This window comes from Arachis hypogaea, chromosome 13 (genome assembly GCF_003086295.3).
Source record: "Arachis hypogaea cultivar Tifrunner chromosome 13, arahy.Tifrunner.gnm2.J5K5, whole genome shotgun sequence".
Lineage (NCBI taxonomy): Eukaryota > Viridiplantae > Streptophyta > Magnoliopsida > Fabales > Fabaceae > Arachis > Arachis hypogaea.
In genome coordinates this window covers 48,679,668-48,691,945 of record NC_092048.1, presented here as the reverse complement: position 1 = coordinate 48,691,945, position 12,278 = coordinate 48,679,668, and the positions used below count along the sequence as shown (strand labels likewise).

Here is a 12,278-nt window from a genome sequence, read left to right as displayed (position 1 = left end):
CGTAAGCGAGATTAACCACAGTCCTTACGCCGGTGCTGCGACCTCAAAAAGCAGGATTAACCACCGTCCTTGCCAGGCGCATAGCGACTCAACAATCTCAGATATAACAATATATAACAATATTTCTCAGTGATCACTTTCAGTATTCAATAATTCGTCATTCATCTCCGAGTTCCAAACTTGTCTTAACCATCATTGGTCCTTAATTTCACAAGTTCGTAACCAATATAATACTCTGCCAATTTACCCAACTAGTCCATCCATAGTACTTCAGAAACCTAAGTCTCTGTCTTATACACCCATAATAGAAATTACCAATTTAAACCAATTATCTCATCATCACTAGTCATAGAGTCTAAGTAAGTAGATAGTAATCTTAAACGGCAATTAAAGAAGTTTAGAAAGTAAGAGAACCTTTAAAAACGAAGAAAACAAGTTTTCAGCAAAATAGTGTCATGTGTACGCATGCCCCTGTCCCGCGTACACCCGATTGCAAAATAGGTGGTCGCGTACGCGACACTTCCCCCGCGTACGCAAGAGTCTCAACCCAAAGGGAATCCCCGCGTCACGTGTTAAAATTTCGCGTACGCTTGCCTTAAAATCACATTCTCGCGTACGCATGCCAGTGCCCATGTACGCGAGAGCACTTGGCAGTGGCCAATGCTCGTGTCGCGTACACAGATCCGTGTACGCATGCCTTAACAGACTTAGAAAATTTTAAAAGCTGCAGAATTTCATATTTTTGCACCAAACTTTAAACGCGGATAACTTTTTCGTTTTAAAATATTTTTTATTTGTTCTTCAAACGTTTTAAAACTCTCGGACCCAACTTTCATTTAAATTAAGTTTCATCCAAAATGAGGGTCCGGAGGCCAAGTTATGACTCGCCAAAGTTCATCAAAAACAAGGTTTTACAAAATTTGATAAAGTTCTCTAGTTTTCCAAAACTTCAAACCAAATCAAACCAAAACCACAACACACTCTAACCCATACCAAAACTTACCATTTTGTTCCAAATCACCACTCTTACCACAATTCTCACTTATAAATCATTACGCTCAAAATCATCAACCCCAAACATCAAATTCACACTTGCACCTTTCTCAACCGTCAAATTCATCAATCATCAATTTATTACTACCAAATCTTCATAATTATCATTATTCAACCTCAACATCAATAATCAATATCATTCATCAACAATCAACATCACAATTCATTAACCATCAACAATCATCAATAATCATCATAAATCATCAATAATTTAAACTTATCCTAAGGTCCGCTAGCCTATGTTTCACAAAACATTACATATTACATAGAGAAAATCGAAACCATACCTTGGCCGATTCCCAATATGCTCAAATTCACCAAATTACTCCAAACAAGCCTTCACGAAGCTTCAACCACCAAAACTCAAATCCAATGATCACAGTTAACCCCACAAATCACCACATTCAAGCTACACATCATATATTTCACCACAATGAATACTAGAGTTCAAAATTATACTAAATCACAAGGGTGTAAGGCAATCTTACCTTACCCATAGCAAATTAGGATAAAACCCAATAATTTCTCACTATTGGTTGGCACCTAAACAACCAAAATTTCAAAAACCTACTCAATACTATACCCATATTTTCAAAATTGTTAGGGCTTATGAATGAAGTGTGAAGTTTGAATTCTCACCAACAAGGTCTAGTTAGAACTAACAAGCTCAGCAAGAGCTTCGTGTGGCTGTAAATATCACGCAAATCGGAGTACCGTAGCTCAAGATATGAGTGATTGAAGAAGAAAGTGAATAGTAACTTCTTCTCTCTTCTCCCTTCTCTATCTTAGCGCCTCCCTTCTTGTTTGTGGGTAAAAATGAGTTGAATTACTCATTAAAGTAGTTTATATATGTTGGGCTTGAGTCCGCCCCAATCGCATAGCGTTTTAGGTTCGTTTGGCCCAATTTTGGACCAACCATTTAGAATTAGCGCCCGATTTTCAACTTTAATTATTTTCTTAAGTTTTTCTACGGTGTTTATTACTCTCATGCAGTACCGGACAGACTTAAACCAGTACTGCTAGCTAATTTACCGGTATGCATTTTTACGTAATTTTTCACAGAAAATTATATTTTTCCACTCGAAAAAAATTTACCGGATTTAAATCTCACCTTTAAATTTCCTAATTAGTATTTCTAGATTTTCAAATCTATTTCGGACAATATAATTTATTCTTTTACGTTAATTAGTCTGTTAATAATTTCTGGTCCTTACAACAGCAGCAGTGTTGGATGGCGGCGGCAGACGAATAGACAAAAAGAGGGAGTCACGGCTGGTGGAGGAGAGTGGAGGAACGGGCTAACGGAGGGGCAGGCGGTGGTGGGGCTAAGGATGGATATCGAGGAGAGGCGGCAGTTAGAGAGAGAAAAGGAGAAGAGAGGTTAGAGAAAGGAGAAATTTCGAAATGAAGGGGAGAAGGTTCGCGCTTTGAATTTTAGGGCTCGTTATCGTCGAATTTATCGATGGAGAAATCTGACGGTAACTCGTTGCGAATTACCAAAACGCAGCATTTTACTAACATGGGTTTATCGACGGATTCTTCTGACGATAAATCCCACGATAAATCTCGTGACTATTTTCCCCGTTTTCTCTCTAAGTATTATCAGCGTATTTAACGTCGGAAACTGGAATCCGCCGGTAATGAGTTGACCAAACGAATTTCACATCAAAATCGTCCATAAATTCGTCGATAAATCTGACGGTACTCAACATTTTTTTTCTGTAGTGAGTATTATTATTATTGTGGGTTGACAATAATTTACTATACTTACTGCTAAATATCAATAAAAAATATCTAACAAAATACTTTAAATAATCAACCCACCCTTCTAAAAAAAAGGTTTTACTCCAATTAAAAGTTCACCACTTGACCCGTTAAGGCCATTAACCCAAAAAAGTTTAAAAACTTTCATTAAGCATAGTTGATTAGCAATGTAATTATCCTTCCATGACATAACCCCTTTCTGAAAAGTGCTGCTCCTGTGAGTCTTCTGCCTGCATGAATTGAACCAACCACAATATCTTTTCCTCCACACGTCACACAGTAGAGTCAAATACCTAATTTCCAAATGTGTGGATGTCTCACCCAAACTACACCATAGAATTCTCATAATTTTTTTTATTAAAATTGTACATTTATTCACTTGTGTTTGATTTGTGTATGGGATGCAATATAGACATAAATTACTAGTTTTTATATACTGGGTTTGGTAATAAAAAACAAGATAAAATATTATTGTAGTCTTTAATGTTTGGACCAAATTCTAATTTGACCCTCTAACAATTTAAACATCAATTTATTTTGTCTCTACATTTTAAGGTTGAGCCAAAGTCCTTTAACGACGCTAATAATCATTCTAATTGGTGCAGTGCTATAAAAGATGAATTGAATGCCCTTGAGTTGAATAACACATTTGGTGTCTTATTGATTATCCTGCAAGTATTAATCCAATTGACTGCAAATAGGTGTATCGGATCAAGTGCAAGCCAGACGGTTCTATTGATCGGTACAAAGCACATCTTGTGGTTAAAGAATTTACACAAACTAAAGGTATTGATTTTTATAATTTTTTTTTTGTTGTCAAATATGCAACTATCATATTGGTACTTGCTTTGGCATGAACGAAGCACGACCTATACATCACTTGGATGTTAATAATGCCTTCTTACATGAGACCTCTTGAAAGATATTTACATGTCTTTGCCTCTTAGAATTGTACCCACTTATCCAAAGCAATGCTACAAATTGTTGAAATCACCCTATGGTTTACAACAATCTAATTATATGTAGTATAAAAATATTCTAAATTCTTAATTTCTCATGGATACCAGTAGACAATATCATATTACAATTTATTTGTTAAATTTGTTGGTGCTTAAGTCTCTATTCTCCTAATTTTATGCTAATGATATACTTCTCACAAAAAAATCAAGCTTATTAAAATTAGTTTTTAGAAGATAATTTTTTTAAAATTGTAACATCTATATTTGGTAAATCAAATAAAAAATTATTTAATAAGTACAAATAATAATAATAAATATATTTGATAAAACAACATTTAAAATAAAAAAATACTATAATAGACAGTGACGGACCCAGAAAATTTTAGGAGTGGGGGCAAAATATATATATATATATATATATATATATATATATATATATATATATATATATATATATATATATATTAAATAAATTTTGTTAATATTATTAATTATATGGAGATATAAAAATTAAAAAGAGTTAGCGAACACTTTTATTCTTAAAATACTATTTATTATATATAATTTATAAAAAATATTTTTTTATTTCTAAAATTTAAAATTAAAATATTTTAATTAAATTATAGATAACTTATTATCCTAACTAATCTTTTTATACACATTTAATAATAAAAGACTGAATTAACTGGCATATTAGCACCTAATAATACATTAGTATTTATAATTTGAAATTAGAATTATATATAAATATTAGAAAAATTAAATCTTTATATGAAAAGTATGTTTATATAAAATAATAAAAACATAATTTTTATAATTTTTTTTATTTTTTAAAATAATTAAATTTGTTATATATTTTTTAATTTAATTTTGATATAATGTTAGATAAAATATTTTTTATCATTATTTTTAAAAATAAAAAATATATTCTAAATTAGTAAATTAATTAGTTCATTTTAAAATTTTATATGCAACATAGGTACATATAATAGAACAAAAGATAAAAAATAAGTAATAAGGATGAATAAATCGAGAATAAAATAAAATATATAAAGTCACGAAAAAAATAAAATATTAGATTGATACCTAAACTATAATTGTTTGAATTAAAAATTACAATTGAAAATATCAAAAAGAAAAATAATGAAATTGAAAGATACATAGAGTTATGGAGAGCTATATAAAAAAATTGGAGAATTTAAAATTTACTTTTTGATGAAGAGAAGATGACCATTAGACAAGGAATAGAATAAGAAGGTTGAAAATATAAAAATAAGAAGAGGGTTTAAGAGAATAAAGAATTGACGGTACAGTAATTAAATTTGATTAGGTTAAATAATAGTCAAAATGATAAAAAAATAAAAAATAAATTTAAAACTTTAGCTAATTGAATTTATTTTATTTGTAGTGGGATCATTTAAAATTTGAAGTGGGGGCATATTATATATAACTATATCTTTTAAAACAAAAATTAAAAACATCATGGGGGCAAGTGCCCCCTCATTTGTATGCTTGGGTCCGTCTCTAATAATAGACATAAATATAAGAGTTAAATTTAAAAATTTATTGATGTCTAGTGTTATATTATATTTTTTAATTTTGATAAGAAAAACTAATTTTAAAAAGTTCTATTTTAAAGCTTGATTTGATACAACTTTTTGAAAATGTGTTAAAAAAACAGAAGCTTTTCATGCTGTATTTGATAAATTGAAATAATCATGTGCTTCCAACTTTTAAAGGATAAGAATATTTTTGCACAAGTTATCTTTTAAAAGTTTCATCTTAGTACTTTAAAAACACTCATATCTTTTAAAAACTGTAAACACAAACACATAATTTTTTTAATTTACTAAATGTAAAAAAAAAAAAAAAAAAAAACACAAACATTTTTTTAAAAAATTTTACCAAATCAAGTCTTAAATGAAGTTTTTTCAAAGTTGACTTGTACTTATCAAAATTAAAAAGTCTAATATAACTTTGTACATTAATTAATTTACAAATTTAACTTTTACATTTGTGTCTATTATGATCTTTTTTAATTTTAAAAACTATTTTACTAAATACAATTGTAGTGTTTGTGTTTATTAAAGTCATTTTCATTTCAATTTTATCTGACAACTTTTAAAAAATAACTTTTATAAATTACTTTCGAAAAGTAAAAGTTTTACTAAACTAAGCTTAAGTGCTTTTAAAAACAACCATATCTTTTAAATGTCGCAAGTGCAAACACATAACTTTTTTTATTTACCAAACATAAAATGAGAAGATTGTACTTTTTAAATAGTTTTGCTAAACCAAGCTAAGCTATAGTGTTTTTGCATATATTATAAAAAAATCTTTTTATGATTAAAGTTTAGTATTTTAAGTCTAAGTGAATTTTTGGATATTTTTTGAATAATTGAACTTTTTAAAAAATTAAATAGAGTTAACTACTAAATAAGTACCCAAAAATTTATATTGCTAGCAAAAATAATTTTAAAATATACGAACGACAAATAAACTAATTTAAACATAACAATAATATCATGCTTTTCATAAATGACAAATGGCTTTTTTGTTTAGCAAAAAACTTGTATATTTAATTTGAATTTTTGTTGAAAGATTCAGATATTTAAAATGCGCATACAAATATCAAAGCAAAATTCGGTCAATAGATTTTTTATTAAAGAGATACTACTAAAATTATATTTGAAAATTTGTACTACTAACAAAAATAACTCAAAAAATAAGAACAATAAATAAATATTTTAAAATTTATTAATGTAATAAAAATAAACAAATATTAAACATATATTAATGAAGTGTTTTGTCATTATTATTAAAAAAATAAAATTTTCTCATTCTTAAAATTTATTAATTTTAAGCGAAGTAAATTTAAAAAAATAGATTGAATTATTGTTTTTTTTTTAATTTATAGATTGAATTTTGCTATAATACTTTTTTTGTGCATCTTTTAAATATTTATCCAAATATTTTCATAAAAATTCAGATTATATGAACTTATCATTTGCTAAATAAAAAATCTTTTTTAACTTATTAAAAGATATTATATTTTTTAATTATTTTTGTTATATTTCTAAATCATTCAAAAATTAAATTGTTAATATTTTTATAGCATTTTTGTCATTAATGTAAATTTTTTATAATATTTTATTACTTTACCTTTAAAACAAATGTTTACTATTAATTTTAAGTTTTAATTCTGATTAGAAATGGAATTAATATAAATACATAAATATAAGAGAAATGTTTATAGACTATTAAATTTATTATTTTTTATCATTCGTTTTTGTTATCAATTTAATTTTTTTAGTTTAATAATTTAAAAATATATTTTTAACTTATATATTTAAATATCAATAACTAATTAATAATAAAAATAATAAATTTGATAATCTTCTAACACTGTTGAATATAAAACCAACTTAAAAAAAAGAAAGGGAAAAAAAAAGTATAATTCTGATTCGTTGAGTAGCAAACCCTAAATTTACTGGCACCGTCGGATTGATGCCCACTCTCACATATAAATTTGCATTCATTCAGTGAACGAAATCCATATACTGAAATTAGGGTTCGTATTTTCGGCAACATAAACCCTCACTCGCAAATTCTTCGTCTTCCCAACCTTTCAGATTTGCAAACATGGCGACTCAAATGAGCAAGAAGAGAAAGGTCACCTATCAAACTCGCCACTACACATAATCACTACAATAACTTCCATTTTTCTTAATTTTTTCTTTTGTCTCAATTTGGCAATGTTAAGTTTTCTGAGGAAGTTTTCATTTTACTTTTTCAGTTCGTCGCTGACGGAGTTTTCTTCGCTGAGCTGAACGAGGTTTTGACCAGAGAGCTTGCCGAGGATGGTTACTCTGGTGTTGAGGTTAGGGTTACACCTATGCGCACTGAAATCATCATTAGGGCCACTCGCACCCAAGCTGTTCTTGGCAAGTGATTGCTTCCACTATTTTCTGAAATTTCAATTTGTTCCCCCTTATTTCCGTTATTTGTTTTGTTGTAATGATTTCATTCCCGATGGTGAATCTAGTGATCCATGACATTAAATAGTTTTACATGGAATTTAATTTTTTTGCTTTCTTATATAGTAAGAAAAACAAATAGTTTTTTACACGAGCTGTGTTGAATGATATAGGTGAGAAGGGAAGGAGGATTAGGGAGCTAACCTCTGTGGTGCAGAAGAGGTTCAAGTTTCCTGAGAACAGTGTTGAACTCTATGCTGAGAAGGTTAACAACAGGGGTCTGTGTGCTATTGCCCAAGCAGAATCTCTTCGCTACAAGCTCCTTGGAGGTCTTGCTGTCAGGAGGTATATATATAGGCGTATATGTATATGTATTTACTCTATAAATAGTGTTCTAGTTGTTGAAGAACTTTAATCTAATGAATGTATTCATTTGGTTGTTTTGGGTTGTTCAGTGTTATGATCTTGTGCTGTTGATGTGGGGTTTCAATGGTGTAGCTTTGTCGTGGGGTTATTGTCTGTTTGATATATAACCACAACCATGTTGTCGTAGATTTACTGCTTGGTTTAGATGTTAATTTTTTCGAAAGAGAAATGTGTTGAATGATGGTGGCTATGCTTTTTTTCTTGTGACTGAGGTTTAATGTGATTTCTGTTAGTTCAATATATAATTATATATGCATTTATAGTGTAAATTTGTGTTCTATAGATTATTTCTACCTATGATAGGTTGTCCTTTCTTGGTCATCTACATAGCAGATTGGTGATTCTGTACCTTGTTTGTGTCGGAAGATGACTATATTCTTTGTCCTTTACATAAAAAGCTCATGAAATTCTATTGTGTTCATGTAGTAAAACTGGGGACACATTCTATATCTCATGTCATTGCCCTTTTGTACTTAGTATTTTTTCTCTTATGTTTGATGCTATGACAAAAGTTTTATCTCAGTCATCTTTAAAGCAGATTAGTGAATAGTGATTCTGAAGCTAGTTTGTGTCGGAAGATGACTAGATTATTTTATGTCCTCTTACATATAAGCTCATGAAATTCTATTGTGATCATGTAGTATAATTGGAGGATACATGTCTATCTCATATGTCGATGTTCTTTTGCCTTGCACCTGTAAATATATTTTGTTCTTATGCTTGATGCTTGTTGATATGATATATTTAAAAGGAGCATTTGTTTTCTTTTTTTTTTTTTTTTTGGGTTCATTTCATGTTAGGATGTAATTCTTAACCATCTTTTGCTGTTTAGTGTTGTATTATTCTAGTCCCTCAACATATTCTTTTGTTGTTTATTATTTATATGATGCAATTCTTCTGTGAACATTATGTTTCAGGGCCTGCTATGGTGTTTTGAGGTTCGTAATGGAAAATGGTGCCAAAGGTTGTGAGGTTTGTTCAACTGATGAACCTTTGAGCTCCTGTTACCAAACTGCTGAATGATCTGGTTTTTACGATCTTCTTATGTTAATCAGGTCATTGTTAGTGGGAAATTGAGGGCACAGAGAGCCAAATCCATGAAGTTCAAGGATGGCTACATGATTTCTTCTGGTCAGCCAGTTAAGGATTACATCGACTCTGCTGTTAGACATGTTCTTCTCAGACAGGTTTGGTTTCTAATTATGTACAAAAAAACCTAATTTGATTACCAACTTGTTCATTCTCTTATGGACTTTACCAAATTCTCCTTATCATTGTTGTTGTTTAGGGTGTGCTTGGTATCAAAGTCAAGATCATGCTTGATTGGGATCCTAAAGGGAAGGTCGGTCCCAAAACTCCCCTCCCTGATATTGTTACTATCCACCCACCGAAAGAGGAAGAAGATTATATCCGGCCGCCTGCTGCAGTTCTGTCAAGTGAAATTGAAGTTCCTGTTCCTGTTGCATGAAATGGCCTGGAATAGTGGTTCATAGTACCTGAATTGTTGGTTTTTCTTTTTGGCATGTGATGTTTGTTGTCGGAGACATAAGTTTGAAATCTTCCTAATTTAATATCGCCTGAAAGAATTTTGTAATACTCCAGTTATAAGATTTTTCAGCATTAGTTCTATTTCTTATTTCTTTTTTGTTGCGGACTTCTCATTTCCCCGGTGGTTTTGCTTCTTGTTATCTATTTCGATGTGTATGTTTTATCCTCTGATGATTTTAACTATGGCGATTGAATTAACGCCCAATCTGTTGTAGTCTCATTTTTATTATAAAAATATCGTTGAACATTTAAAGACCCCAAGGAAGTTGATTTCAACAAGTGTCAACAGTTAACAACGCAACTTTTCACCAAACAACTTCAATTTGCGGGCTTACTATAATATCACCAATGGTGTCTTTAGTAAATTTTTTTTTAAAATTTATAACCACAACTATTTGATTTCATTATTATACTAATTTGCCTAAATTCCTTAGAAGTCATTTGCTTGATACAGAGGTGAAAGTAGTTGAGTATGTTCAACAATGAAGCTTGTTATCAAGTATCGTGAGTTTTTTTGGATAGTCGTAAGATTTCAAACAAAAAATTCAAATGTGCATGGTTGTCAAACTCGGAAGTTGACTTTTCCGAGTTTGTGTCCTAGTCATATAATTGAGTTTATAACAGCTCAACTCTAGGTAGAATTGCTAAAACTCGTTGCGAATTTGCTACAGATCCCATTTTAAACAAAACGATGTTTGTTTCAGGCTTGTTTCCTTTTCTTTTACCCTTAGAAAGAGTTTAAAGACTCCCCACTCTGAATGATAGACTCCCTCCCTCAGCTCTTAAGCCCTAAGCCTTCACACCCTCATCAGGCTCACCACTCCTCTTTTCTTTTGTCGTTGCCTATTGCTACTCCTGCTGCTTTCCATGGCTTGGTTGATGCTACTGCTGCTTCTTACTTTCTCACTGTTGTTGTTCCTTGTTTGGTTGCTGTTATTCTCTTTGTTCTATGTTCAACTCTGATTGCATCTAATCTCCCTCTACTCATGTCTAATTTAGGAGTATGATTCAAATTTCAAATTGTGAATTATTCTCTCTATCATGTCTTTAATCTCTTAGTTAAACTCTCTACATTATCAATTTTTAAAAAATTAATATTAGAGTTGGAATTCGTGTGCATTGTGAAATTGTCTATTGATTTGTCAGAGGCTTAGATGATTATGAATTTCTAATTTTAATGATGCTACTGATGATGTTGGTGATCCAAAAAAGATATTGGAGGATAAGAGTTAAAACATTTAATTGTTAGATTCTTTCTAAGTTAATAAGTTTCAAGATTTGATGCTTTTATTTATGGCAAATGCTATGGTGAGGATAATAGGTGTTCATGGGTTGGATTGGTTTCAGTTTGGAAAAGAACGAAAATTAAACCGATTTAATTTTATTGGGTTTAGTTTGGTTCAAATTTGCAGATTTTTATGATTGAATCCAAACTAATTCGAACCGATTAAATACAGGTTGGATGTGTTTGGGTAATTGGATACCTAATTGAAAATGAAATTTAGAAAAATTTAAAAAATATAAAAAAAATTGGAAACGAATATATGTAATAGTAAAAAAAATAAAGAGCAATATATCATCAAAGTTATACTTAAATAATAATCATAATTTAGGTTAGAAAGAGATAAAATTGTGTATATATTATTATTTTTTATTTTTTTTAAATTAATATAATCTTAATTATATTAGTTCAAGTTTTACAATTCTAGAACCAATATCCGATCCAATTAAGATCGAGTTTAATTAGATTTGATTCGATTGCACTAATTACCCATTGAATACAAACCAATATAATCGAATTGAGTTAGTTTTGGTTAGGGGGATGTGCAAAAAAACTGATTTTACTGAACTGAATTGAAACTGAACTGAAACTATTTTAAATAAACCAATTTTTTTAAATAAAAAAATGAACTGAAACCATAGTTTTTATGAAAACCAGTTTATTAAAAACCAATTTTTATGGTTCAGTTTAGTTTTTAAACTAAATTAAAACTGGTTTTATTTAAACTCCAAAATTAGTTTTTACATACTCTTTTTCTCTCTCTCTCTCCTTTCACTCTCTCTCCTCTTTCTCTCCCTCCTCTCTCCCTTCTCTCCCTTCTCTCTCTTCCCCTTTCTTCCTTCTCTCTCTCTCTCTCCCATTTCTCCCCCTTCTCTCTCTCTCTCTCTCTCTCCCATCTCTTTTCCTCTCCCTCTCCTCTCTTTCTCTCTCTCTCTCTCTCTCTCTCCCTCCTTTCCCTCCCTCTTCCCCTTTCTTTCTCTCTCTCTCTCCTCTCCCTCCTCTCTCTCCCTCTCCCATCCATCTCTCTCTCTCTCTCTCTCTCTCTCATCTTTTTTCCTCTCTCTCTCTCCTCCAATTTCTCCCTCTCCTCTCTTTCTCTCTCTCTCTCCCTCCTTTCCCTCCCTCTTCCCCTTTCTTTCTCTCTCTCTACTCTCCCTCCTCTCTCCCCTTCCCATCTCTCTTTCTCCCTCCCTCTCTCTCTCTCTCTCCCATTTTCCCTCCCCCTCTCTCTCCCCCTTCCTTCCTCTCTCTCTCTCCTCCCCTCTCTCT

At 30.7% G+C, this 12,278-nt stretch overlaps 1 protein-coding gene across 1 annotated transcript; it reads left to right on the top strand.

Annotated features, from left to right (window-relative positions):
• Window positions 1-7,188: 7,188 nt before the first annotated feature.
• Window positions 7,189-9,815, top strand: LOC112738316 (small ribosomal subunit protein uS3x). Its single transcript, XM_025788699.3, has 6 exons — window positions 7,189-7,448; window positions 7,573-7,720; window positions 7,927-8,098; window positions 9,097-9,151; window positions 9,235-9,366; window positions 9,468-9,815. The coding sequence occupies exons 1-6, from the start codon at window positions 7,419-7,421 to the stop codon at window positions 9,645-9,647; spliced, it is 717 nt and encodes a 238-aa protein (XP_025644484.1). The 5' UTR covers window positions 7,189-7,418; the 3' UTR covers window positions 9,648-9,815.
• The last annotated feature ends 2,463 nt before the right edge of the window (window positions 9,816-12,278 follow it).